The sequence below is a fragment of the Miniopterus natalensis genome, chromosome 11 (assembly GCF_054644295.1).
Source record: "Miniopterus natalensis isolate mMinNat1 chromosome 11, mMinNat1.hap1, whole genome shotgun sequence".
In the NCBI taxonomy this organism is placed as follows: domain Eukaryota; kingdom Metazoa; phylum Chordata; class Mammalia; order Chiroptera; family Miniopteridae; genus Miniopterus; species Miniopterus natalensis.
The window spans coordinates 74,619,076-74,646,355 of record NC_142091.1 but is presented as its reverse complement, the minus strand read 5'-3'; the positions used below and the strand labels follow the sequence as shown (position 1 = coordinate 74,646,355).

The 27,280-nt window shown below is 58.8% G+C and overlaps 5 protein-coding genes across 9 annotated transcripts; 3 read left to right on the top strand and 2 right to left on the bottom strand.

Annotated features, from left to right (window-relative positions):
* Positions 1–2,655: 2,655 nt before the first annotated feature.
* CABP4 (calcium binding protein 4) lies at positions 2,656–4,882 on the bottom strand. The gene is made up of 6 exons (XM_016213406.2): positions 4,514–4,882; positions 4,082–4,112; positions 3,859–4,002; positions 3,246–3,355; positions 2,797–2,944; positions 2,656–2,684 (listed from the first exon to the last, which is right to left on the bottom strand). The coding sequence occupies exons 1-6, from the start codon at positions 4,880–4,882 to the stop codon at positions 2,656–2,658; spliced, it is 831 nt and encodes a 276-aa protein (XP_016068892.1).
* Positions 4,883–6,876: 1,994 nt separating this feature from the next.
* On the top strand, positions 6,877–8,559 carry GPR152 (G protein-coupled receptor 152). Its single transcript, XM_087822442.1, has 2 exons — positions 6,877–8,136; positions 8,401–8,559. The coding sequence occupies exons 1-2, from the start codon at positions 6,877–6,879 to the stop codon at positions 8,557–8,559; spliced, it is 1,419 nt and encodes a 472-aa protein (XP_087678568.1).
* Positions 8,560–12,685: 4,126 nt separating this feature from the next.
* On the top strand, positions 12,686–17,983 carry CORO1B (coronin 1B). Its single transcript, XM_087822035.1, has 11 exons — positions 12,686–12,761; positions 13,511–13,713; positions 14,048–14,170; positions 14,275–14,404; positions 14,584–14,765; positions 14,853–14,972; positions 15,664–15,768; positions 15,850–15,995; positions 16,209–16,266; positions 17,068–17,346; positions 17,505–17,983. The coding sequence occupies exons 2-11, from the start codon at positions 13,513–13,515 to the stop codon at positions 17,628–17,630; spliced, it is 1,470 nt and encodes a 489-aa protein (XP_087678161.1). The 5' UTR covers positions 12,686–12,761; positions 13,511–13,512; the 3' UTR covers positions 17,631–17,983.
* A 75-nt stretch (positions 17,984–18,058) lies between these two features.
* Positions 18,059–20,605, top strand: PTPRCAP (protein tyrosine phosphatase receptor type C associated protein). The gene is made up of 2 exons (XM_016213471.2): positions 18,059–18,450; positions 19,594–20,605. Exons 1-2 carry the CDS (start codon positions 18,448–18,450, stop codon positions 20,206–20,208), a joined length of 618 nt encoding a protein of 205 aa, XP_016068957.2. The 5' UTR covers positions 18,059–18,447; the 3' UTR covers positions 20,209–20,605.
* Positions 20,606–20,767: 162 nt separating this feature from the next.
* On the bottom strand, positions 20,768–27,067 carry RPS6KB2 (ribosomal protein S6 kinase B2). Of its 5 annotated transcripts, XM_016213423.2 has the most exons (15): positions 26,964–27,062; positions 26,590–26,630; positions 26,373–26,493; positions 26,040–26,108; positions 24,550–24,697; positions 23,423–23,480; positions 23,227–23,327; positions 23,033–23,123; positions 22,858–22,948; positions 22,634–22,741; positions 22,014–22,076; positions 21,830–21,907; positions 21,634–21,741; positions 21,420–21,532; positions 20,771–21,167 (listed from the first exon to the last, which is right to left on the bottom strand). In XM_016213423.2, the coding sequence occupies exons 1-15, from the start codon at positions 27,045–27,047 to the stop codon at positions 20,978–20,980; spliced, it is 1,464 nt and encodes a 487-aa protein (XP_016068909.2). In that variant the 5' UTR covers positions 27,048–27,062; the 3' UTR covers positions 20,771–20,977. The 5 variants fall into 5 exon arrangements, with proteins under 5 accessions (XP_087678158.1, XP_016068909.2, XP_087678159.1 ...); XM_087822032.1 differs by having other exon boundaries at positions 20,768–21,167; positions 26,590–27,062; XM_087822033.1 differs by lacking the exon at positions 20,771–21,167 and having other exon boundaries at positions 21,265–21,741.
* Positions 27,068–27,280: the final 213 nt, after the last annotated feature.

The following is a 27,280-nucleotide window of genomic DNA, read 5'->3' as shown; positions in this document are numbered from 1 at the left end:
GTTGTGGGGAAGAATCTGATATCTGCCCTTTTATATCTGTCCTTTGCCCTTGTAGTTATAGAACATCTGGTTTTTGCTGGGCACATGGGCCCCCAAAACAAGGATTGCATTTCCCAGCACCCTTTGCATGTAGGTGTACCAGGAAAGGAGCCCTGCCTAATGGGGTATAATTATATGGTTCATGCTCTTTGCCTCCTTTCACTTTTGTTCCTGCTTCCATCCTGCCACCTGAAAAACAAACGTGGGCACACCCTACAAATGGCCGAGCAGCCAGCCGAAGGAGCCCCAGTCCCTGAAGACCGTACAGCTGGATTTAGCCTAAGACTTCCTGTGGGGGAAGTAAGCTTCTATCCAGTTTAAGACATTGCTATTTTGGGTCTCTGTCACTCACAGGAAACGCAACCTAATATTAATACTTTCTTTTGTAACTGAGGCTTATAGTTTTAACTGAAAAACTTAATCTTTTATATTTATTGTAATTTTGTCTTTTAAGGATTATTTCTACTTTCTGTTTTAATGTTTTCTGTGGGCTTTGTTTTTGTTTTCCCTCTTTCCCAGCCTTCTACTGGCTTAATCAAGAGCTCTTCGCTTTCTCCCTTACCCTCTTCCTCTGAATGGAACACTCTGTCTCTATTTATATTACATTGATGGCTGCCCTTAAATGGTTAAAAGCATCTGAAGTTAATCGATTAATCTATCCTCCAGGGAAAACATTTCAGCATGTCTAAAGCATCCCCTCTTCCCACCTTCTATTTCGTTTTTGTCAATTATTTTGGTCCCTCCTTGTTTTTAAAATCCCTCAAATTAAAAAAATTTTTTAGGGGTAAATGCTTCTTTAAGCCTACCAATGTGTTTACTGGTTTCTTTCCTGACTATTATTAAGTACATACTCTGCCTGCATCCTGGACTTAATTTCCTTCTTGCTAAAGCCATCCTTTCAATGAGAGCATGTGGGTGGGAACCCCTTTGACTTTCCTTTTGTATTCTTCAGTTTCACGGGGATGCACCTAGATATACATTTAATTTTACTTTTCCTTCTCTGGCTCCAATGTGCTCCTTCAGTCTGGGCACTCGTCTTCGTGGAAAAGTTACAGCCGTCATCTCTTCGAATGTTGCCTCATGTCCATTCCCGATATTTTCTCTTTCCGAGGCTCCTAGTGACTTTTAATTACCCTTTACGTTTTCCAGCCTTTCATCCTTCGAGCTACCTTATGGGTGACTTCTCAGGTAATAGCTTCCAGTTCATTAATCCTCTCTTAACTTGTTTCTAACCTGCTATTTAACTTACTCATTGATTTTTTTTTTTCCATTCCAACGGCTATATTGTTTCTTTTCAGAAGTTCCATTGTGTTATCCTTTTAAATCTCCCTATTCGATTTTAATACTACCCTGTTACTGCATATTGGTCTCTCTTCCTTCTTTACCTCAATATTTTTTGCATTTACTTTATGGTCTCTTTTAGATGGTTCTAGTCTTTACACTTTGGGCTGCCAGTTCTCCTGTCTGTTGCATCTGCCTCGTCTCCCTCAGGGTGACTTGTTTTCTTACATGACTTGTAATTTTCTATCAGGCGTTCATCTTCAGAAGTGACAGTGTGTGTGTGTGTGTGTGTGTGTGTGTGTGTGTGTGTGTGTGTTTTAGGTAAGCCCTATGTGCCCTGGGTTGAAAGAGTGCCCTTTTCAGCAGTTTTTTTCCTATTTCTTCAGCTTTTCACACCATGGACACAGACAACACTCCTGTGCAGGCCCGAGTTCTGGGTTCTCTAGGGTAACTCTCCACACAAGGCCCTGGACATTTGTACCCTTGCTAATTCCTCAGGCTGGTCAGTGGAAGTATATTTTGGTTCCCTTTTCAAGTACAGGGTACCCCTGTGAGACCCTTGAATGTACTCAGGGTCCTGTCTTGCTCCCCAGCCTCTTAAGGTCTTTCCTCACTCCTGGGTGTCTGAGCCCAGGCTCTCAAAGCTCCAGGTCTGAAGCCCCCCGGAGTGCCCGCTCCCTCCCACCCCCCAGCTTGGAGTTCTCTCTTTGTCTTTGGTACTTAGGGTCATCCCTTTTTCTCCTTCCAGTTCAGCATTTTTATTTTTATTTTTTTTACATTTCTACATGTAAGTAAGGGGAAGTGTCCTGTCCAGCTCTCAGTCCTCCCCCAGAACTGTCCCATTTTTTAAATCCTCAGTATGCTTATTGATTTTAGAGAGAGGGGAAGGGAGAGAGAGAGAAACATCAATGTGAAAGAGAACATTGGTCAACTTCCCCACATGCCCCGACCAGGGAGGAAACCCACAACCTAGGTATGTTCTGGGAATCAAACCTGCAACCTTTTCATATAAGGGACAATGCTCTAAACAACTGAGCCACACCTGCCAGGGCAAAACTGCCCCATTTTTTAATGCTGCCAGTGCCAGGTAGCTCCCTACTTCCCAAGGGGCTGGAGAGAGTTAAACCTTGCTCACACTGGGGAATGGCAGGCAGTTGAGCGTAGGTTTTCTCCTGGCACCTCGGGTGGGAAGGAGGTGAAGATGAGGGTGGGCAGGTGACCAGCCAACTCTCTAGCCAGGTGTTATCGGGGCAGAAGCAGCCTGGGGGCTGCTGGGCTCTTCCGTCGTGGGGCCTCGCGGGAAGGGCCTGCAGCACGAACCGTGCTGTCTGGGCCTCAGTGGGCGAAAAGCATCATCACGAACTCTGCAGGAGAGAAGGGGCCCCTCAGGTCAGGGAGCCCGGGAGGTGCTGGGCTCAGCCTGGGAGCTGGAGGCGCGGGGGGGGGGGGGGGGGGGGGTCTGGGAAGGACACTTACCATCAAAATTTATGGTGCCATCCCCATTGAGGTCCACATTTCGGAGCATCTCATCCAGCTCAGGATCCCCCAGCGGCTCCCCCATTAGAGCTGGTGCTGCCTGTCGCAGCTCTGCCACTGTGATTCGTCCATCCCTGTCCCTGTCAAACTAGGGTTCCGGCAGGGCTCAGCCCCTCCCGCCCAAAGCCCTCTCCACCTTACCACATGCTGTGCTTGGACACCCTCACCTTTCAGAGTCCAAACCCGCCCCGTCCTGCTCCAGGAAGCCTCCCTGGGTGGATCCCCCAGCTAGGGCGAGCCACACCCTCTCCAACCCTTCCCTGGCCCCAGTGCCGCCATCTGCAGGGCTCTGGGCCTCCAGAGGCCTAATGGGAGACCAGTAAGGGTACAGTCCAGCCGCCCACACACCGCCCGCCCCAGCACGCCTCGCCCCGCACCTCGCCCCGCACCTCTCGGAAGGCGATGCGGAGCTCCCGCACCCCCACCATGTGCGCAGTCTCTTCCCTCAGCTTTGGGCCCATCAGCTCCACAAATTCCTCAAAGTCCACACGGCCACCCACTGTGGGCCCAAGAAGAGTGTCACAATGGAGGGCTGGGGCCCAGGGAGGGACATTGGGGGCCTATCCCTCCTGGCTCTGCATCCAGGAAAGAACGACCAGCATCCATGCCTTCAGGGGGGCTAGGAGGCAGGAGCTCCACTTTCTGCTTGGAGTACACTCAGTGTCCGCCAAGCAGTGTCCCCACGTTTAATCACAAGGAATGGCCAGGATTCTGTCGCACCAGGCTTCACTGAACCACGGGAGGCTCTTTTTAGGAGCCAGAGAGAGAGAGAGAGATAGGTGGCCAGTACCAGCAGCAGGCGCTTCAACGCCAGGGCAGAAGCAGGCTTCTTCAACCCGAGTTCCCATGGAGCCCCAAGGGCCTCTCTTGGATCCCCAGTGCCTTCCTTGCCTCCTGCTGTCCCTGCCTCTGAAGGGGCCAATGTCACAGTCAAACTGCCCTGGAAACTGTCATCTCCCTGCCCCGCTTAGGCTGCCCCAGGCGGTGGGGTGAGGCACTAACTTCGCATCTTGACGTGCTGGGAGACCTCGATGAGCTCCATCTCCGTGGGCATGTAGCCCAGGGTCCTCATGCAGGCGCCCAGATCCCGGTAGCTGATGTAGCCGTCACCGTCAGTGTCAAACTCCTCGAAGGCGGCCTGTAGCTCTGCAGGGGAGGGACGTCAGGCCTGGGAGCCAAGCTCAGGGACACCACCCACCCGCAGCCACCAACAAGGGTCACTCACCATCCAGCTCTTCCGGGCCCAGCTCGCGGTCCTGCAGGGGCACAGCCCAGCATGTTCCTAGGCCGGCCAGCATTCTGGCCATCCTCCGCCAACCCCCGCCCACACTGGCCTGGGCAGGGCCAGTCCCACGAGGGTAGGAGAAGGCAGCTGAAGTCCTGTGGGCTCCAAGAAAAGAGACACCCCCCCTCTCTGCTCCTGGGACCCTGAGCTCTCATAGGACCCTGGGTCTGAGGTCTAGCTCGGCCCACTGCCCTGGCCAGCCCAAGACCTACTTCTTCAAATGCCAGAAACCCTGCCCCACAGCCAGGCTGCAGGGTCAGGAGCAGATGTGGCAGGAGGCCTGAGCTCTAGGGGCAGGACAGGCTGAACCTGAGGGTACAAGTCCCCACCCGCAGTGCCAGGTACCCCAACCTTTCCCAGGCCCCTCCTGACCTTCCCGAAGATGCGGTTGAGCAGGGGCCCATATGTCTTCTGAGCAGCATCGTTCTGGGGGGCAGGACGATGCCTGTGGGACTGGCGACGAGAGGCCAGCCTGGGGGCTGCAGGGGCTGGTTCTTCCTGTCCTCCTGCCCTAGAGGGGCTTTTGCTGCTCCCTGGAGCCTCGGGGCACTGGATGGGGGTCTGCTTCCCAGAGCTGTCAGCACCTTTCCAGGACTCTCGGAGCCCCCTCTCCCTCTTGCTTCTCCTGGTCAAGGGTTGTCCCTCAGCATCATTCCTGGGAGCCACAACCCCCACAGGGGGCTTCTGGGGACTGTGGGTGGGGGCTGGGCCATGCTGCCCCCTCACTTGCTCTGTGGCCATGTAGAGACGGGCGACAGGGCTCAGAGATGCAACATGAGGAAGCACCCTAGGCTCTGGGGACCCATAAAGCTACTTATACCCCCTGAGAGCTGATGACCCAGGATCAGGCCCTGAGGGGGATTAGGCTAAGTGAGGTAGGCAGCCCAGGCCCTAATCTGGGCCCTCTCTGCCCCATGTGGCCAGAGCAGGACCAGATGGGTCAAGAGGACTGTTCTCAGCAACAATGGGTCCAGGTCATGGTGGCTGCAATAAGCATCAGACCGCAACTCTGTCCACTTAGGAGCTGGGAGACCCAGCAAATTCGCCTAAGCCTCAGCTGCCTTAACTATAAAATGGGGGCAATATTGTTGAAGAGTGGAGGACTCAGCCCTGTTGTATGACATGGGCAGAAGAGAGCTAAGAGGACAAGAGAAGGCATCTCAGGCAGGAGGAAGAGTGTGGGCAAAGGCCCAGAGGTGGGCAATGTAGGACAAATTGCCCACTGCGGCCCCCTTATGGGTGACATCCTGGCAGGAGCAGAGGGTGTGTGAAGAGAGGAAGAGAGGCCTCTAATGCTGCATTTAGGGGCATAGGGGTGAGGTCAGATGAAGGGGGCCCTGGGGGATCCCAGGCCCCGCCCTGTGCTAGAGACAGCCAGGGTGAGGAGGTTTCAGCCATCTGGCATTTTCAAGGATGCGGGGCCTGGCTGGTCACTTGGCCGTCCTGGGCCAGGGTTAGGGTTTCCCGGTGAGCAGCCCCATGAATGATTGATGTCCTCTCAGCTTGGGTTTCATGCAGGCCGCCTCAGCGCCGCCGGGCGCCATGCAGCAGGCCCCGGTGAGGGGCCCTGCAGACGGCTGGACCTCCGGGCAGCCAGGCACGCCCTGCTCCTTCCGGCCGGCAGCCTTACCTCACAGGTAAGCCAAGCCAGGGCTCCGATCCAGTAGGGGCTGGAGCCTGTGGAGTGGGGTCTGCCTGAGGAAGAGCCTTGGGTGGGTGGTTGTGGGGAGGCCACTGGGCTAAAGGCCAAGTGGCTGGAGCCATGGGCCATAGGCCGGATCCAGCCTTCCAGGGGCGTCTGCTTCATCCCCTGACTCCATGCCGCCATCAGGGCTTTCTGTCCTCAGAGGGAACCTCACTCCACAAGAGAAGGAGGTGGGGGTAGCAGCCACCCCCATCCTCATCACACTGCTGAGCCCCCTCCTCTGCTTAGTACCCCAGAGGACAGATGGGGGCCACCTCTGCCTGAGCTGTGAAAATGGGGAGAGGGCCACAGTGGGGCTGGAGAATGACACAGAGGCTCAAGTTGCTCCCAGGACAGCCCTCCTGGCCCCAGGCCACTGGGCCCTGAGCTGCAGGCCTCACCCTGAGGTCACGAGTTGTAGTCGATGAGGGGAGGGGCCTACTTGCCTGCAGACTCTCCATCACTCTTGAATTCCTGTGTACCCGTGGGGCCCGAGCCCTCCCTTTTTGGAATCGTACACACTTGAACCCCAGGATGCCAGACAAAAAGGGGCCTGCAATGATCCGACCAAGTGGTTCTCAAACTGTGTTCCCTGGGGCCCTCAGGGTACTCTCCCTTCCTTTAATCTGAGTACTCCCTTTCAGTTCATAGGAGTTCCACTATAAAGTTTACTTAAAGAAAAGATTCCCTAGCTCTAAAAATATGCTATAAAGCCTCTGGTTTAGTCTACTTGGACACACTGGGATTCGGAGTAGCAGAATGGTCAGGTGTGAGTTTGAGTCCTGGTGTCTGCCTTCCTACTCTGACCTTGGGCAGGTCACTGATCCTCTGAACTGTCCTCTCATCACCTGCAGACTGGGTTGCATGAGGACTAAGTGAGGTAATCTGTTAAAGTCCCTGGCATAGGGTAACTACCCAAAAGGTGATGATGGTGCCCAGAAAGGGACAGTGACTGCCTGGAGATGCACAGCACTTTCTCATACCCAGTCATCCATGCCTTCATTGGTTTACCAGGCGCCCACTCTGTCCAGCGGTACACTGGGGACTTCAGATGGACACTGCTATGGAAGCCAACCTAGGTGTCTTTGGCCGCGGGCCCCGCACGGAGCTCGATGACGAGGACTACTACCCCCAGGGTGGCTGGGACACGGTCTTCCTGGTGGCGCTGCTGCTCCTGGGGCTGCCGGCCAACGCGCTCATGGCATGGCTGGCGGGCTCGCAGGCCCGCCAGGGAGCGGGCACGCGGCTGGCCCTGCTCCTGCTCAGCCTGGCTCTCTCTGACTTTTTGTTCCTGGCGGCGGCAGCCTTCCAGATCATGGAGATCCAGCAGGGAGGGCACTGGCCGCTGGGGACGGCCGCCTGCCGCTTCTACTACTTCCTGTGGGGCGTGTCCTATTCCTCCGGCCTCTTCCTGCTGGCGGCCCTCAGCCTGGACCGCTGCCTGCTGGCGCTCTGCCCGCGCTGGTACCCGGGGCGCCGCCCGGTCCGCCTGCCGCTCTGGGTCTGCGCCGGCGTCTGGGTGCTGGCCACGCTCTTCAGCGTGCCCTGGCTGGTCTTCCCTGAGGCCGTCATCTGGTGGTACGACCTGGTCATCTGCCTGGACTTCTGGGACAGCGAGGAGCTGCCGCTGCGCATGCTGGAGATCCTGGGGGGCTTCCTGCCTTTCCTGCTGCTGCTCGTCTGCCACGTGCTCACCCAGGCCGCAGCCTGCAGGACCTGCTGCCGCCGGCAGCCCAGGCCCGCCGCCTGCCGCGGCTTTGCCCGTGTGGCCAAGACCATTTTGTCAGCCTACGTGGTCCTGAGGCTGCCCTACCAGCTGGCACAGCTGCTGTACCTGGCCTTCCTGTGGGACATCTACCCGGGCTACCTGCTGTGGGAGGTGCTGGTCTACTCCGACTACCTGATCCTGCTCAACAGCTGCCTCAGCCCTTTTCTCTGCCTCCTGGCCAGCGCCGACCTCCGCGCCCTGCTGCGCTCCGTGCTCTCCTCCTTCGCAGCTGCGCTCTGTGAGGAGCGGCCAGGCAGCTTCACGCCGGCCGAGCCGCAGACCCAGGTGGACTCAGGGGCACAGACTCTGCCAGAACCCACTGCTGAGGCCTCACCACAGGAGAACCCCATGGCCCAGCCACGGTTGGATTCCGTGGCCCAGCTACAGGCGAACCCCACAGCCCAGCCACAGGTGGATTCTGTGGCCCAGCCTCAGCTAAACCCCACGGTCCAGCCACAGGTGGATTCTGTGGCCCAGCCTCAACTGAATTCCACGGCCCAGCCACAGTCAGATTCTGTGGCCCAGCCTCAACTAAACTCCACGGCCCAGCCACAGTCAGATTCTGTGGCCCAGCCTCAACTGAATTCCACGGCCCAGCCACCGTCAGATTCTGTGGCCAAGCCTCAACTAAACTCCATGGCCCAGCCACAGTCAGATTCTGTGGCCCAGCCTCAACTGAACTCCACTGCCCAGCCAGAGTCAGATTCTATGGCCCAGCCTCAGCTGAACTCCACGGCCCAGCCACAGGTGGATCATGAGGCCCAGCCCCAGTTGGATTCTGTGGCCCAGCCACATGCGAGCCCTGAGGCCCAGACCCCTGGATCTGCTGCCAGCTCAGTCCCCAGCCCCTGTGATGAAGAGCCCACCCCAGAGGCCCCTGAGAATCCAGCCATGCCTGCTGCCTCTGAGGGAGAAAGCCCCAGCAGTGCCCCCCCAGAGGAGACTCCCAGTGCAGGACCCACGTGAGGGTCCAGGAAAGCCCAGGCTTGCCAGGGCAGCCAGTGGGAGATGGAGGAACCAGTCAGTCAGAGAGGAGGGGTGTCATGGAGGAAGTCATCATGGAAAACCCCACCAAGTCCCTTGGGCCTGCAGGAGGACTTGGGGGAAGTGAGAATGAAGCAGCCAAAAGTCCCGGACGTTTGTTGTGAGCATCGTGTACCTGTCTGGGTCCCACCAAGTTCTTTCATGCTTGCCTCACCCACACAATGACCCAACAGCCTCCAAACGATCACAGCTAATGGTGTCCTGCTGGGCTCTGCCCTCTAACACTCCCAGGCCCCACTGACAGTTTAGTCTCGATGATGCAGGAGAAAGACAGCAGTGGGGACTTCCCGGGCTTGATCTGACTCCCTTCAGTCCTTCCCTCCCTCCCCTCCCACCTTATAACCTGGGCACAAGGACGCCAAAGGAGGAAGTCCCTTCAGAAGAGGGACGCATTCAGGAGCCAGCAGGAGCCCATGAGCTGTGAGGCGGGGCAGGACTTTTCTCAGCAAGATGCCAGGAACAGAGGCCAGAGCTGTCAGTCCTGGATTCGAATTTGACTCTGGGTCACTCTGAACAGGCTGCCTCACCCTCTGAGCTCCTGTTTCACCTGCCATTGTGAGCATTAAGTGAGAAAGTGTGTGAGGCACCTAGCAAGAGCTTAGTGAAGAGATATCCTTCCTTCCCTGGCATCCAAAGATGTCCCTGCAGGGGCAGGGGATGGATGGGAGGAGGTACCACCTGGCCTGAGCACCTGGGATCTTGTGAGCTTGGGGCCCGATCAGCTGTGCCCATGACCAGTTCTGGGCTGCAGACATCCGGGTGGCCTCAGAGAGCATGGGGTTGCCTTTGTGCCTTGGGCAGCTCCAGGGAACTTCAAGGTCTGCTCCATTTAAGGGTTCAACTAGTTTCCACTTGCCCAGGATGGTGTGAGTTGCAGGTACAGAGTACCCTGGGCCTGCCTCCATCGGAGCCCCTCCTATGGGCATAGGAGATGAGAGCATGTCCAAGCAGAGGTCACACAACCTCTCTGGGGCAGAGTCAACTGACCTCTTCCCTCCCAAGCTGCTGACACTGCAAAAACACTAGGAAGTGCTGAAGGTTAGTTTCTGACCTCCACCCCACTTCCCTTTCGCACCATCAGTCTCTTCTGGAGCCCGCCCCACTCAGCCTTCTCTCAGGCCCTAGTGTTCCAAAGCCATGCTTCCTTCTTCCTCCTCAACACCCCCCCCCATCCTTTTCCATGAGCTCAGCATTGTGACCTTTAGCAACTGAGCAACGGCCTCACCAACAGATGTAAATGACAATGACATTTAATGTGCTACCCTTCCCAGGATGCTTGCATTTTAAAAAGGCAGCAGGCTGTGCAGCAGTCTGGAGTGGTGCAGTCAGATCTGGGTCCTGGGTCCTAGCTCGCTCTTCAGCTCCGTGCTCTCTGTAAAATGGGTGATCACATCCTCCTTGCAAGGTTGGCTGTTGCGAACATTTACTGTGCCCGGAATGGAAGCTCGCTGTGGGGTGGTGACACTAGCAGCCTAACCATAGGATTTCCTAGTGATGGAATTGTGGGCACTGAGGCCAGTGGGAGAGAGATTTCTGGACAGGCACAAATTTGTTGAGTTCATTCATTCAGCAAGTATTTATGGATCACCTGCTAGATGTCTTCCCAGCCAGCCTTCCATTTGGAGACACCTGGGTGGGTTTAGGGGCATGGCTTCTGGTGCCCCTCAGGGGTTGTTTGAATCCTGGCTTCACCACTCAGCAGCTGTCTGATCTTCAGCAAGCCTCTTGGCCTCTATGGGACTCAATTTCCTCATCTGTAAATTTGGGATCATAATAATAATGGTTCCCATTTCCTGGGAGTGTTAATTCCTATGAAGTGCTTGGATCCTTTCCTGGCACAGAATAAGTGCTTAATAATTGTTAGCCATTCATTTGATTATACCAGTGGGCACCCCCAGGCATCACCCAGGCCTGGCACCAGCACTTACTCATGGGCCAGAGCCCACATGGCAGCATCTTGTCCACCAGGCATTATCCCTTCCATCACACTCCCTCACCTCCTTAAAGTGCACACTCCCTGAAGACAAGGTCTGGATTTATGTCCCTTTGGGGCACTCTGCAGTGCCCCTTTCCCTTCTCCCTTTGTTAAAAGGGTCCCAAAGCCTTTTCACATGGCAGGCAGATCAGGGACTAAAACCTCAGTGCCAGCCACCTGCCTTCAACTCTGCTCCACAGTCCAAACTCCACCTCTTGGAGACTGGGCCAGCCCTACCTCCAAGGTCCCCAAGGGGAATCCCACCCATGATGGATGATTACTATCCAGGAGAAAGAGCAGTGCCATGAAGAGTTTTGAGGAATAAAGATGAGTTCTCTTGGTGGCCCAGAAGAGGGTTTTGTGTTGGAGGAAACATGCACACCCAAGGCCATGGGAGATGAAAAGAGGGCTCAGCCCCAGCATTCCACAGCCCCTCCATCTGCCCCCTAGCACACCCCATGGGGATGGGATCCTGTTGGCCTCTGGGGAACTCATCCCTTCTCCAGATAAGAGACACCCGCCCTTTTTCTCATAGGGGCCAGACATTAATCCTGAGAGTTGTGAACATGAACATTTTTCAATTCTACATTCAGGGCTGCTGTTCATTCATTCATTCAACATACATTAATTGAACACATACTGTGTGCTAAGTCTTCTTGTTTTTCGTACAGAAATATAGTGGGAAATGAGACTAGGTGCTGCCCTCAGTTTGCTGACATCCTAGTGGGCGAGGCAGACAAAAAGCAAATATACAAATAATTATATAATATAACATCAGGTTGTGATTAAGAATGGTGCAGGGGAACAAGTAAGGGCCAGGGAGTGATGGGTGAGGGGGGTAGTTAGGGAAGGCCCTTTTCAAGATCTGGGGGAAGAGTCTTCAGATGGAGGGAGCAGGATGTGCCAAGGTCCTGAGGTAGAAAGGAAGATGGTGTGTTTCAGGGACAGGAGGTTCAGTATCACTAGGCCACAGGCAGGGAAAGGACAGTAGTAGGTAATGAGGGGTGGTGGGCGGGGGCCAGACAGGCGGGGCAGGGGTAGGGTGGGCAGCCACTGTGGATATTATCTGGTTTGGGCTTTAGACGCAATGGAGAGGGAGGCTTTGTGGCTGCCTTCCCTCTTCCAAACCACCCACATTCCTGTCCTGGGCTGGAGAGGTTGGCCTGCCCAAGATTTATGGGTCAGTGGGACAAGCAAGGACTTTGGAGCCAAACAATTGGGGCCTGAGTCCCGGAAGGGTGACCTGGGGCAGGCACCTCTCCTCGCTGAGCTGTTTCCTCAGTGGGGTGTGGTGAGGGGAATGAGCTAGGCACAAGCCCCAGCCCACCTGCGACACACAGGGGCTTCGCAGAGCCAGACAAAGGCTCCTTTTGACTTCTGCTCCTTCCTCTTGTCCCCCTGTACCCCATTCTCTCTGGGAAAGGGACCTTGGCCATCACTCTTGGTCTCCCAGGCCAGTGGATGCTCAGAGAAGGAATGAGGGGAGGTGGCTGGTGCCCCAGGGACACCAGCTCCGGGTGGAGGGGCAGGCTTTGCCTGGGAGACCTACAGGAACAAGTAAGCCCCCCTTGTCGCAGGAGCTCGAAGGAGGGAGAGGCCTGTGCGCTGACCTCCAGTCTCCGTGGGGGATGGCTGGAGAGAGGCAGGAAGGTGTGAGGGATCTGGGGGGCATGGGCCCACCTCTGTTTTTAATAAGAAGGAGGCCCAGCGAGACCCAGGGGTGTTCGTCAGGAAGAGCGAGTTGGCTGGGCCGGTCCACCCGCTCCTGGAAAGGGCGGGGTCTGCGGCAGGGCCGGGGGGCAGGGCCGGGTCCACACCCGCGGCCCGGGAGCTGCAGCTCGGGTCCTGCGCTAGAGCCCAGGAGGCTGCGGGGCGGGGCTCCCAGGCCCCGCCTCCCAGGCCCCGCCCCCGCGCCCCGCCTCCCAGGCCCCGCCCCCGCGCCCCCGCGCCCCGGGCCTCCAGGCACCGTCGCAGCCTCCCGCCCCGCCCCGCCCCTCCGCGCGTGACCTCGCCCCGCCCCGCGAGCCCCAGCCCCGCCCCCGCCCCCTGCCCCCCTCTCCTCGGTCACTTCCTGATTCCCGCTTCCTGCTTCCCAGAGGCCGGGATCCGCAGCCGCCCGAGGCCGGTGCCGCAGTCTCGGGCGCCCCCGGTGAGCGCGGCGGGCAGGGCTGGGGGCCGGGGGCGCAGGCAGGGGCGGGGGCGGCGGGGCGCGGCGGCGGGGGCCGGGTGGGAGGTCGCGCGTCCCAGGAGCCTCCCCTCGGCGGCGCCCCACCCTCGGTCCCAACTGCCCTTGGCCACCCAGCCTCTCCCCTCCTGGGCCGGGGTCCCCGGAAGTCGGGCTCCGGGTTTACGCCCCGAGGCGGCTCAGGGATGCTCTGCAGCGTCCCGACCCGCGCCCAGTCCTGCCAGGCCCCCCGGGCCGGCCTGGGGCTCCCTGCACATCCCCGCGGGCACCGCACGTTCCCTGGGACTCAGAACTAGGGCCTAGCGCGGCCCCCTCGGCGGAGACCGCCCCCGCCTCCTCGGTCCACCGCCACCCCCCAGCCGGCTTCCACGTCCTGGGCGGGAAGGAGCCCGCTGGGAAGGACTGGGACCCTCGGAGAAGCTAAGCTGCAACTGGCTCGGCCCTCCGCCCCCTTGCCCCCTCCCGCACACATACCAGAGCCAGCTAGGGGCGCCGGGCGAGGGTCCTGCAAAGCCTCTCAGGACCCAGCGGTGTGGCATTGCCCTCTTCACCCTTGGGGGCAGGCAGCCAGGGTCTGCACCTGTGACCCCATTCTGTAAGGGGAAACTGAGAGCCAGGCCCCAGTGGCATCCTCCCCTCTCCCTTCAGGCAGCCCTGGAGGCTGAGGGGTCGTTGGGCTGGGTGGCAGCTGACGTGGCCTCTGCACACTGCAGACATGTCCTTCCGAAAAGTGGTTCGGCAGAGCAAATTCCGACACGTGTTCGGGCAGCCGGTCAAGAATGACCAGTGCTATGAAGACATTCGAGTGTCCCGTGTCACCTGGGATAGCACCTTCTGCGCAGTCAACCCCAAGTTCCTGGCTGTGATTGTGGAGGCCAGCGGCGGGGGTGCCTTCCTGGTGCTCCCCCTAAGCAAGGTGGGGCCCGTGATTGAGGGCTGGGGGAAGGACTGGAGGTGGCTTGGCCACTCCTGCCAGACCTACATCTGCTCACTCCACATCCCTACACTGCTGGGCAGGTGTCATAATCCACACTTACTGTGGCAGCCCAGGAAGAGAAAATCTTTTATTGCCACTGAGTCAGGGTTAGAGCTAACATTTCCTGCTCACCCAATGATGCCAGTGAGGCACAGGTGGGCCACCTGTGGGCCAGGTGCATCATTTCTGCTCTATGGAGGGGAAGACTGAGGCTCTGGGAGGGTCGGAGCTTGGGGGCTTTGAGTTCTCCTTTACTGTCCCCTCATGCCCGCAGACTGGCCGCATTGACAAGGCCTACCCGACAGTGTGTGGCCACACGGGACCTGTCCTGGACATAGACTGGTGTCCCCACAATGACGAAGTCATTGCCAGCGGCTCAGAGGACTGCACAGTCATGGTGAGGAGTGGGGCTGTGGTGGGTCCAAGTGGAAGGTGTGGTTCAAGATGGCCAGAAGCATGGCCAAGTACAAGCCTTAGGCGGCAGCCTCATCCCTCCCACAGGTGTGGCAGATCCCAGAGAACGGGCTAGTCTCCCCGCTGACAGAGCCGGTGGTAGTGCTGGAGGGGCACACCAAGCGAGTGGGCATTGTTACCTGGCACCCGACGGCCCGCAACGTGCTGCTCAGCGCAGGTCTGCACCATTCCCCCACCCTCGCCCTCTCCGTGCACAGCTCTGGAACCTCCCACACCTCCTCCCAGGCCCATCTGAAAGATGAGAAAGCTGAGGCCCTCAGGGGTCGAGAGGTCGGGTCTGGTCCCAGGAGGGTGCTCAAAGGGGGCCTGGTGGGCTGATGTGCCCCCACCTGGCAGGCTGTGACAATGTGGTGCTCATCTGGAATGTGGGCACGGCGGAGGAGCTGTATCGCCTGGACAGCCTGCACCCTGACCTCATCTACAATGTCAGCTGGAACCACAACGGCAGCCTCTTCTGCTCTGCGTGCAAGGACAAGAGCGTGCGCATCATTGACCCCCGCCGGGGCACCTTGGTGGCGGTATGTGGCCCTGGAGGGCGAGGGTGGCAGTGAACAGGTCAAAGGGCTCTATCGAGGCATTGCACTGACCACATTGTCCCCCAACAGGAGCGGGAGAAGGCTCACGAGGGAGCCCGGCCCATGCGGGCCATCTTTCTGGCAGACGGCAAGGTGTTCACCACAGGCTTCAGCCGCATGAGCGAGCGGCAGCTGGCGCTCTGGGACCCAGTGAGTGGCCATGGCTGGCCTGAGGCGTCAGGCTTGAAACTTAGGCCCTACCCTGGGTGAAAAGTGCAGGAGTCACCCTGGAGAGACCTGTGGTTCCCAGGTTCTCAGCCTAACACCTGAGGTTCTCAGGCCCCAGAGCCCCGCCAGCCTTTCCTCTCCCTGCCCCCTGCTCTCTGGCCTCCCCCAGTGCCTCCAGCTACCTCTGAGGCTTTGTCCACATTGTTCTTGCCAAATAGAAGGTTTTTCCCTCTTTTGCTTGCCTGTTCCCACTCAGCTGCCTGCTCTGCCAATGCAGAGGCTCCCTCCTCCAGGAAGCCTCCCAGCCCTTCCCCTGAAGTGCTCTGTCCACAGCTCTACTTCTGTATCCTTATCTCCAGGGGCCCCTGAGACAGGCTGATGCTATCTGGCACCCCCAGCTCCCGTGTGGTGGGGATTGTCAGCACTTGCTCAGTAGTCTAAAAGCCTGGAATAGGACAGGGAAGTGGGACCCTGGGAGCAGAGAGGAGCCAGGAGGGCCTATACTATGTAGGCAAAGGCTTAAAGGTAGGAGAGGACCCACCAGCCTGGTAGAGGCAACGCTGGCTGCAATGTGAGGCTGGCTGGGGCAGTCCTGATGGAGGGTTGGGACATCGAGGGGAGAGGGGAGGTTCTGGCCTAGCCTGGCCTGAATGCACCCTACCCCACATACCAGGAAAACCTAGAAGAACCCATGGCCCTGCAGGAGCTGGATTCAAGCAACGGAGCCCTTTTGCCCTTTTATGACCCCGACACCAGTGTGGTCTACGTCTGCGGCAAGGTGGGGATGGGCAGGCCTGGTGGGACTGGGAAGAGGGCTGCCCAACCAGACCGCTGAAACCTGTTCCCTCCCACCCTGCAGGGCGACTCCAGCATTCGGTACTTTGAGATCACAGACGAGCCCCCCTACATCCACTTCCTGAACACATTCACCAGCAAAGAGCCCCAGAGGGGTATGGGCAGCATGCCCAAGCGGGGCCTGGAGGTCAGCAAGTGCGAGATCGCCCGGTAAGAGGGGCCCCTGGGACAGCCGGCTTTGGGAGGGGTGGCCTGGGGTCAGGGTTGAGAGGTCAAAGTATAGAAGGCTGCTTAGGAGGCCCCGGGGTCAGGGGTCAGTCTGGGAAGGGCTGGGGTGAAGATTAGAAATGGATAGTAGAGGGAGCCAGGAGAGCTGGTGAGGGGAGTACAATGTACAGTTCCTCCCTCTCCTTTATTTTCTAGGTTCTACAAGCTACATGAGCGCAAGTGTGAGCCCATTGTCATGACTGTGCCAAGAAAGGTGAGGCCACCCAGTTCCCCTGTCCACCCACTCCCTTCTCTAGCAGACAGGCCACTTGGGGTGAGGCCTGTGAATGAGACACGGCTGAGTGTGGGTGCAGTCAGTGGGCTGAACAAACGCCAGGGTGTCCCAAGGTGTTGGGCTGTGCTGGGCGGGGGCAAGCCAAGATAAGGGTGAGCCGAGGCCCTGCCCTGGATGAACCACTGGAGACAGTCTGGAGGTCTTCCCGTTGGAGGCCGGCTGACAGTGTGGCTGGGGCAGGGCCCTCCAGTGGTGGGCAGTAGGCCAGGCGCAGGGCAGAGAGCTGGAATGGAAAGAGGAACAGGGAGTCTGGCTGCAGTGGAGGCCCCCATCAGGAGGGGATCAGGCCACCTGTGGCGGGGCCTCAGATGCCCAGCCAAGAGCCTTGGACGTGTTTCATCCTCCAGCCAGCATCTGCTGAGTGCGCCATTCAGTGCCAGGCACGTCCCAGGGAGCCGAGCTGTGAATGAGGCTGACAGGCCTGCCCCAGGCGCTCACAGACCGTGGGTGCAGCCAGCGCACCCAGAATCCCACTAAGCCTTGCTTAGGAAGGTTGGGGAAAGCTTCAGAGAGAGCTGTTGGCCGTGCCCAGAAGGGAAGTGAAGGGACAGATTTGAGCTTAGAAAGGTGGTGACTTGGGGCCAGGCCACTGGGGTATGGGTGGACAGGGTGCAGGCCTGGAGGCCAGGAGGGTGATGAGGAGGTGGCCACCTAGAGTCCAGACGAGAGGACCCTGATGGTGGGCCCACAGCTGATCAACCTCCCCCACCCCCTGCCCAGTCGGACCTCTTCCAGGATGATCTGTACCCCGACACAGCAGGGCCTGAGGCAGCCCTGGAGGCAGAGGAGTGGGTGAGCGGGCGGGACGCAGACCCAATCCTCATCTCCCTGCGGGAGGCCTACGTGCCCAGCAAACATCGGGACCTGAAGGTCAGCCGGCGCAACGTATTATCTGACAGCCGGCCAGCCATGGCCCCTGGCTCCACTCGCCTGGGAGCCTCCACACCTGCGGCCTCCACCAATACAACCACCGCCAGCAGCAGCCTCGCTGGAGCTGGGGTATGTGCCGGGTGGTCTGGGTGGTGGTGGGAAGCCCCCATGTGCTGCATGTGCCGGGACCATTTGCTGTCTCTCTGAGCCTCAGGCCCCTGCCTGGTAGTCAGTTTGGGGGGGGTGGCTACGGCTCTGTGACCCCTGACTCCCCCATGTCCCTGCAGGAATCTGGGAAGCTGGAAGAGGTGATGCAGGAGCTGCGGGCACTGAGAGTGCTGGTCAAGGAGCAAGGGGAGCGAATTGGCCGCCTGGAGGAGCAGCTGGGCCGAATGGAAAATGGGGACGCATAGGACCATAGCCCAGTGAATGCCACTCCCCACTCCCACCTCGCCTGCTCCTCCTGTGCCCCCTTCTCACTCAGCCTCTGCCATCAGGTCACACTGCTGGCTGCCTGCCCCCTGCCCCTGCTGAGGGCCTCTGGGGCAGATTCAGGGGCCCACCCACTCCCTGGCCCATCCTGTGGGCCCTGGCTGGAGCCACCACCTGGCTTTTGTCATTCTTACTGTGGAGGGTTTTTGTACCAAGGCAAGCTTATACTCTGAGGGACCATCTCCCCACCCCTGCCTGGCCCCCTGCTCCCTCCTTAGAGGAGTAGGAGGGTGGGCTCTATATTTTCATTCCAAATAAAATTCTCTTTCTAAAAGCCAGGTTTGCCATTCTGCTGCCCGGGTGGGGCTGGGAAAAGAAGCCAGGAAACGGGACGGATGAGGCCCATAGGGATCATCAATGTGAGGAAGGTCTGGGGGCCATGAGCATCCCCCACAGTCAGTTTCCCTGAATTCTGCCAGGTAGGGACACTAAGGCAAAAGACACGTGGAAACCTCTAGGGCCATATCCTGCTTTGAGCTGGGTGCCTAGTTCCTCTTGGAGGCCTGGTCACAGGCCCCATAGCCCCAGCCTGGCCCAGTGAGGATCTGGTGCAGGTCACGGGGGTCCCTAGAGGCCCAAGGTCCCCCAGGGGCCTGTGGCAGGGAGGGCTGGGTGGGGTGTCATGGGCAGGAAACGGAAGCATCAACCCCTAGCTGCAGTCGAGCGCAAGAGCTCACTTCTCATTCTTCACGGCTGGAGCTGGAGGTGGGCACTCAGCGCTGAGAGGCCTGTGGACCCATGGTGAGCGTGGAGCCCACTGGGTCCTTGGGGGGGGGGGGGGGTGACAGGAGGTCAGAGCTGGAATGTCTAGGCCTGGGAGTTAAGGAAGGATTCTGGGGCCAAAAGCAACCAGTCCCGGCAGAGGACAGAGAGCACAGCCGGGACAGATGTGGGGCAGAAGAGGGGCCTTTCTCTCACCGCACCTCAGAGCTGGGCCTCCCTGGGACTCAGGTTGTGGCCCAGACTCCCTTTAAGACCCCCAGAGACCCTCCCCCACTCTGCTGGTGAGCATCCCTGAAGCCTGCCTGGGAGGGGAGTCTTGCTTGTACCTCGGCACCCCTCCCCCCCCACCTGCCTTGTTCCAACCGCAGGTTTCCTCTGGCAGCTGCACCCGCCTCCCCCAGCCCGTGGCCCCCAGAGACAAGAAAGCTAAACTGAACGGAAATGCTGCAGCTGGGGCAGTCCCGAGGGCCTGGGGGCAAGAGTCGTCTCAGGGACCCCCTTCCTGGGACCTGGCGGAGAGGACAGTAAACAGTGGCCTTGAGACCGGTTCCTCCAACCCAGGCCTCAGGAAGAGCCAACCCCAACCCCAACCTTGCAGGCTCCTTTCCATCCCCACCCCTACCCCCGCGGACAGTCCTGAGAGTCAATATTTATTGAACACCAACTGTGTGTCAGGAATTGCTTAGGTGCTTGAACCAGAAAGATCCCTGTCTTTCTGCAGCTGATTCTGGTGGGGCAGATAAGACAAGAAACTTAATAAATGCAGCCTTACCCATTGGGCTAGGAGTGGGGGTGGGTAGTGAAGCAGGGCTGGGCTGGGTTGCAGGGAGGAGATCAGGGTATTGATCCAGGTCACTGAGGTACCCGGAGCTAAGGTGAACAGGAGAGCCATGTGGCGGGGAGGAAGGGCGGAGGGAATGGAACATTCCGGGCAGAGTTCCCCTCTGACCCCCCCCCCCGAGTCGGGCATATAATGTGCAGTGGGAGAGAGGGTGGCGGATAGATCTCACAGGGTAAGGGCCTTGTTGGCCAAGTAAGGACCTGAGCTTTTCTGCTTGACTGTCCCCATTTTGCCCAAAAGGCAACCAAGGACCCAATCACCCAGCATGCCCATGTCCTGGCCCCCAGCCAGGGTGACGAGCCCTGCCTCTCTCCCCACAGGACCTGCCCTGTACCCTAGGGCTTGGGACGCTGCTGGCCCTGCCAGGGGTCCTGGGCTCTGGTGGTGGTGCCAAGGACAGTGGGGGCTCCAGCTCTGCCACTGTGATCCTGCTGCTGCTGCTCCTCCTACTGCTGGTCACTGGCCTGGCCCTGGCCTGGCACCGTCTCAGCCGCGACTCAGGAGGCTACTACCACCCGGTCCGCCTGGGCGCTGCGCTGTGGGGCCGCACCCGCCGTTTGCTCTGGGCCAGCCCACCAGGCCGCTGGCTCCAGGCCCGGGCTGAGCTAGAGTCGCCAGATGGGGGCCCAGAGGGGCAGGAGGACGAGCAGGATGAGGAAGACCACAGCCTTGATGGCGGCCGGGAGACCAAACCCCAGGGAAAGGAGCCGCAGTGTGGAGAACAGCTCAGCCCACAGCAGGGCCCACAGCCCGCACAGGAAGCGCATGACGGTGACACTGAAGGGAGCCTGGGCCTCAGCTCCCAGGGGCCGGAGGGCTCAGCAGGCAGTGCTGAGGCCCTGCTGAGCGACCTGCATGCCTTTGCTGGCAGCGCAGCCTGGGACGACAGCGCTGGGGCAGCTGGGGGCAAGGGCCTCCATGTCACTGCACTGTAGGGGCCAGCCCTGGGGGCATCCCTGTCACTGTGCCTCTGCTTCCCCAGCTGCCATGACGGGACACTGCCTGCCCTGGACCCCACTATCACCCCCGCCCCCACATGGAGAGCCTCAGACTGTCACTCGGCTCCCCAGTTTTGTCCCCAAAGCTGTGCATCCCTGCCTCCTCCAGGAAGGCCACCCATTCCCAGGGGCATTGAGCAGCCTCTGAAATAAAATCCCTCCAGCCCTGGCAGGTGTAGCTCAGTTGGCTGGGCATTGTCCTACGCACCAGGAGGTTGCTGGTTTGATTTCTGGTCATGCCCAGGTTGTGGGCTCGACGCCTGGTATGGGGTGTGCAGGAGACAGCGCATCCATGTTACACTCTCACATCAATGTTTCTCTCTTCTCCCTTCCTTTCTCTAAAAATTAATAAACTATTTTTAAAAATTCCTCCAGTTCTGTGGTCCTGTAGTGACCCTTCTGTCCCTAAGCAGGGGCTCCTCTGACACGATCTTGCCCACTCCCACCCCCAGACGGCCAAAGGAAGAACAAGGTCAGTGCCATGATTTGATACTTTAATTCTGCAAGGGCACAGCTCAGCTACGGGAGGCCCCTCCAACGGCAGCCATGTGCAGCCAGCCCTTCCTGCTAATGATTCAGGGGCATAGCCACTCCCAACACACACCCTCACACACATTCCTGTACCCCAAGATGCCCCCAGGGTCCTGCTGCCCTGGCGGCCTGTGGGGAGGAGCCTCAACAGCTGTCTTCATCCCTGCCCACACTCCTAGCGCCCAGAGCGCCCACGGCCCCTCTTGGACTTCCTAGTCCCCGAGGGGGGTCGGATGGGGAGCGGGACAGTGCACGACGGTGGTGGTGGTGGCGGCGGTGGCAGGAGAGGAGGTAGAGGGGGCTCCATGGGCTCTGGTGGGCCGGGGCTGGGCCGGAACCCCTCAAAGGGTGAGAACTTCAGGGGGCTGTAGGGGGAACCAAGGCAGTTAGAGCCTCCTGGCACCAGGGCAGGAGTCTGACTTCCCCACGTGCCTGGGTGCACAGGCTGAGGGCAAGTGCCCACCCAGGCAGCCCCTGCTACAAGGGGTCCCTGCGGTAGATGGGAAACAGGCTAATGCTGGTTAAGAGACTCAGCCAAGGCAGCCCCGGGGTGATGGCAGACCCACAGCTAGACCTGCCTCCTACCCCAGCCATAGGCTCCCCTCTGCCCCGAGTACCTGATAGGGGTCCGGGGGCTGCTGTTGAGGCGCCTGGGGGAGCGCAGCTTGGGCTGGAAGGAGAAGCCCTCCTTGATGCTGTCCAGGACGGAGGGCGCCACGTATGTGAAGCCCTGGGGGGCAGAGGCAGTGCGGGGCAATGCTCAGCATTTACCGGTCCTTGGCTACAAAGCCCACCAGTGTCCCCAGAACCCGCAGGCCCCCCAAACCGCACCAGGAAGGCCTGGTCAGCGCTCTCACTGAGGGCTGTGTCATCTGGACTGTCCACTGGCGTCTGCCGCGTGAAGTGGGTGTCAAACTGGCTCACATCCTCCTCGGACTGCTGTGGGCAGACCCGAGTGGGGAAGGGTCAAGGGGTGTCCAAGCCGGGGTCCTCCACCCACCACTGGGCCAATGGGACCACCACTCACCAGACAGGGCCTGAAAGGGGGGTCCACACGACGGGCCAGGAGATCATCCCAATTAACGTGCCGAAAAAAGGGGTGCCTCTGTGGGTAGAGCACCCCCACACATGCCAACAGTTCACCCCCTTGGCTCCCTCTGGTACTCTCTCTGCCCTACGGCCCCACCCTCTCGTGGTGGCTCCAGACCCACCTGCACATCAGCAGCATCCCCTGGGCCACCCCCAATCCGTTGGCTGGGATTCCTCTTCAGGAACTGTAGGATAGGGCAAAGGGTGAGGGTCTGGGACAGAGGTACTGCTCACATGTCCCCATGCTCCCAGGGGCTCGCCGGGGTGAGGGGAGAGGGGAGAGATGTGGAAGGAGAAGACCTCTGGAGTATGACCTCCACCTACTGACACTCTCAGACTTCCAAGGTTTGGTCCAATGCCCCCTTCTCCATAAAGCCTTCGCAAAGGCATGTGGTTGCCGGCATCGCCCCAGGGTGCTTTAGTGGGGACCCAACTCCCAATCTGCCTGAGGCCTCCCCCTCTCTACACCCCTGATCACCTTTTTAATGGAAGTGCGGCCAGCTCATCACGAATGGTGCAGATTACAGCTCAGACCAGGGACTTCCCATAGTCAGCAGCTGCTCTGCGTCAGAGCAGCCCCAAGCTCAATGTCTGGGACCGCAAAGCCAGTGCCTTTCCAACCCAAAGGCACACTGCACAGGCCACCATGGCTCTGGCTCCCCACAGCCCAGAGGCACTCAGGAACCCATGCAGGGCCTGGGAAATGAGACAGAGGCTGGGCCAAGCGCAGGGGGGAGCCCACCTTTTTGACGAGGTCCCGGGCATCCGGGGTGAGGTAGGGGGGCAGCACCAGCTTCCCTTTCATGATCTTGTCCATAGTTTTCTTCCGATTCTCTGCAGTGAAGGGTGGCTGGAGGAGGAGGACCGTGAGAGGAGCCTTGTGGGCCTCGCTCCGGGCCCCACCCCTGCCCAGGAGAGGGACCTGCTCTTGCCCCCACTCCCGCCCTCCAAGGAGGCTGGACTTGCCGATCCAGTGAGCATGTCGTACATCAGGGCCCCCAGGCTCCACCAGTCCACCGCCCGGTTGTGGCCGCTGCGCACCAGAATCTCAGGGGCCCTGGGAGCCGGGTGGAACCATCAGTTGGGCCAGGCCCTTCCAGGCTGTCCTCCTGACCCCCGGGCCCAGCCAGCTGTCCCTTACATGTACTCGATGGTACCACAGAAGGTGTGAGTGACAACACCCTCATGAATCGACTCCTTGCAGAGTCCGAAGTCTGTCAGTTTGATGTGGCCTGAGGAAGAATGTCAGGCGGGAGGTCAGGGCCCTGGACACCCCCAGGGCCCCTCAGCCCTCCCCGCAGGTTCCCACTGGTAGATACGACTGCGCACGCGCACCCTGGCTGTTGAGCATGATGTTCTCGGGCTTGAGGTCCCGGTAGATGATGCCCTGGGAGTGGAGGTGGCCCAGGGCCAATGTGATCTCCGCCAGGTAGAAACTGCAGAGACAGAGCAGGGTGAAGCAACAGTGAAGTGGGGAAGGCAGGCCCTGGGGATCCCTGCAGCCCCCGGGAGAGGCAGAAGCAACACCCACCAGGCCGTGTCTTCCAGGAAGATGCCCTCTCGTTCCAAGTGCGTGAAGAGCTCACCGCCTGCGACACAAACACGTCAGCAGCTGTGTGCTGGGAAGAAGCTCCTTGCTCTCCAAGTTTTGGTTTCTTCTTAGGGGAGTAGGGCCCATAATTCCCGCCCTACCTGCCTCACAGAGCTGCCGTGGGGGTTCAATTCAATTCAGCAAACATCTACCGACGCCTACTCGGTGCCTGGCCCTGTGCTGGGTGAAGCTGGGGACACAGAGATAAAGAGACCCAGCCATTGGCCTCAGGACACTCAGTCTAACGGGAGACAGACATACCAGACTGAGGCGACAGCTCCAAGAGCTTAACCCCAAAATATCTCACAGAGGAGACTAAGGGGGACAAAATGAATCCCAAAGCGGGGCAGGAAGGCCGCGGTAGCAGCGGGACTTAGAGGGGCGCTGAAACAGGGCCCCCAGGATGGAGCTCGCAGGGCTCATCTGGTTCAGATGGGTAGGAGGGAAAAGCAGGCCTGGACTGCTCCATGGCCAACAGGAGGCCCAAGGAGAAGCCAGGCTGGGGAGGCCAGGCTTTACCCACGCAGTTCCAGGAAGCCATCAGTTCTGAGAAGCGTTGGGAACAGTGCCAGGCTGAGACAACGACCCTGGGAGCTAGTGGGGGACACTAGGAGGGGTGAGCCGGAGTCAGACAAAACTGTGCCTCCCCTCCCCCTGAGAGTGGAAGGGATGGAGTACATGGCAGAGAATGACCCAGCTGGGTCTGGGACCTGACTGGATGCAGGACACACAGGAGAAAGGAACAGGACATGAAGGGACAGTGGAAATGGACAAAACAACCCTCTAGACTTCTAAACAAACTCCCACCATTCCCATCCACCCCCAACACAGGTGAGGGACACAGTAGGCTCTGGGCAGATGTTTGCTGAATGAATGAAGAATAAATGAATGAATGAATGAATGAATGAATGAATGGATGAAGGGATGGACAGACAGACTGATGGATGGGGGTGGGGCCCCCCTAGCCGGTCCACACACCGTATCTCTCCAGACTTCCCCCAGGGCCCCCAGGCCTTCCTGTGCTGGCTCCTTGGCCCTGCCCATGCCCTTGCTGGGCCCCCTCATACCACTGAGGCACTCGAGGATGAGGTAGAGTTTGCCACCAGTCTGGAAGGCATAGGCCAGTTCCACAATGAAGGGGTGCTTCACTGACTCCAGAATATTCCGCTCAGCCCGTGTGTGCGCCGTGTCCTTGGCGTTGCGCACAATTTTAGCCTGGAGAGGCAGGGATCAGTTAGAAGATGGGCACTCGGGGCACCTTCAGTCCCTCCAGCCATTATCCTTCAGCCACCCTCTGCCACTCCATTGTATTTCTCCCTGAATCTGTTGCTATCGGCAATCATCCTTGGCAGGGACTGGTTTGCCCTCTGGTAGTGTTTCTTGGCTGCAACACTACTAACGTCTTGGGCAGATAATTCCTTGGTGTGGGGCCTGCCTTGTGCACTGAAGGATATTTAGCAGCATCCCTGGCCTCTACCCATGGATTCCAGTAGCACCCCTCTCTAGTCATGACTCTAAAATGTATTCAGGCATTACCAAATGTCCCCTCGAGGCAAGACTGCCCGCGGTTGAGAATTACTGCAGAAACAACATATAGTCATGTGCTGCCTAGTGACATTTCAGTCAACAACGAAGCACATATGACGTGGTCCCACAGATTATAATGGAGCTAAAAATTCCTATCTCCTAGTGATGAGGCAAAGCCCCAGCACAATGCATTCCTGGCATGTTTGTGGTGATGCTGGCATAAACACACCGGCTGTGCAGCCAGTTGTATAAAAGTATAGTATCATCCAGCTGGCGTGGCTCACTGGTTGAGCGTGGACCTATGAACCAGGAGGTCGCGATTCAATCCCCAGTCAGGGGGTTTCAGGCTCAATCCCCAGTAGAGGGCGTGCAGGAGGCAGCCGATCAATGATTCTCATCATTGATGTTTCTATCTCTCTCCCTCTCCCTTCCTCTCTTTGAAACCAATAAAAACATATTTTTTAAAAAAGTATAGTACCTACAATTATGCGGAATACATAATACTTGTGAACGATAATAAAAGACTATGCTACTGACTTATGCACGTGCTATACTATACTTTTTAATCTCTATTTTAGAGTGTGCTCTTTCTACTTATAAGAAAGTTTCCTATACAACAGTGTGTCCTGCTACACTGGCCACAGCCTCGCACATCTGGCTTACAACACCTCCGGATTGCATCACTTTCCCTTATGCTTGATTTAATCTTGTGCTTTTTGTATAGTAATGTGCTGTACAGGCTTGTAGCCCAGGAGCAACAGGCTCTGCCATCTAGCCTCTGCGTGCGGTAGGCGAGACCATCTAAGTTTGTGTAAGTACACACTGATGTTCGCACAGTGAGACTGCCTAACAACACACTGCTCAGAGTGTATGCCCTCATTAAGCACGCACGACTGTAATCACAACTGACAACAGAGCAGCAAGTGCCCAAGACAGGGACCATCTCTTCCATCGTGTTCACTGCTGTCTTCCCAAAACCTAGTGTAGTGCATCAGGGATGGCAGATTTGTTGGCTGAACAAATAACTCACCTTTCTCAGGACTTTCATGGCATATATTTTGCCCAGGTTGGTGCCCTGCACCTTTCTCACCTGGAACACCTGTAGGGCAGGGAAGACAGGATCAACTTCCCTCTCCACACCCTGCCTTCAAAAGGCCCCGCCCTGAAGCACTGGGACCAAGAGGCTGATGCCCACCTAAGGGTGGGGCAGTAAAGATTTCAAGTCTGATTCTGAGCGGATTTGCCCTTCCCTCCTTTGTGTTTCTACCTCGAGTTCTGCCGAAGGCTCTCCGGATTTGCAAGCCTAGCTTGTTTTGAGAACCCTTTGCTGCGAGGCCACTGAGGAAGGAGGGAGGGCCAGTACCTTGCCATAGCCCCCTTTGCCCAGCACACGCAGCAGCTCAAAGCAGTGGGGCCCAATGCGCTCGGGGCCGGGGTTCACACTGGTCTCTGTCAGCTCCACCTCCTCATACTGCCCCACAGGCCTGTGGACACAGGGAGTCAGTGGGGGCGAGGACCCAAGCTCCCCAGGTGCCCTTTCCCAGCCCATTCCCTCCTCCCCCAACGCGACCGTCACTCACTCCAGGCCAGCCGCCCTCAACTCGGCAAGGGGACACACGTCCTGTGAGAAACCGAGGGGTAAGAGGCAAGGGAGGTGCCACGGTCCCTCCCCCACCAGCTGGGAGAGGCGGGTGTCAGGAACCGGAGCTGGCAGGTGATGGGCCACGACCGGGGAGGAGAGGACCAGGGCAGACAAGGAAGGATCAGGGGGAGGGGGAGGGTCCTGGGAGGCAGGGCGGGGTGACGGTAGGGTAGGAGCTGCATAGGGGCCGGGGCCTGAGAAAGACGGGGTCTGCAGGACCGGAGCCCACTCTGGCTGGGGGGAGCCAAGGCGATCCCATCGCCGAGGTGATGGGACCGGCTCTGGGATCGAGCGGCGCCCGGGAGAACTCACCGCGGGGCTGAACTCGGGCTCGCCCTCGCCCTCGCCCTCGCTGCCTTCCTCCGTCTCCAGGTCCAGGTCAAACACTGCCGCCATGGCCGCGCGGGCCGCGGGGGCCCCTCGGCGCTTACCCGGCCCGCCGTGAGTGACAGCCGGGGCCCGGGCCTTGACGTAATCACTCCGCGACGGCGGCCGCGCGCGCCGATTACGCAAGAGGCAGCGCCCTCCCGGAAGCCGGCTTAGCCAAACGAGGAGGAAATATGGCGCCTGTCGCAAGGCCTCTCGGGAATTGTAGTTCCCGCGTGCCGGGGCGCCCAAACCTGCGGAAC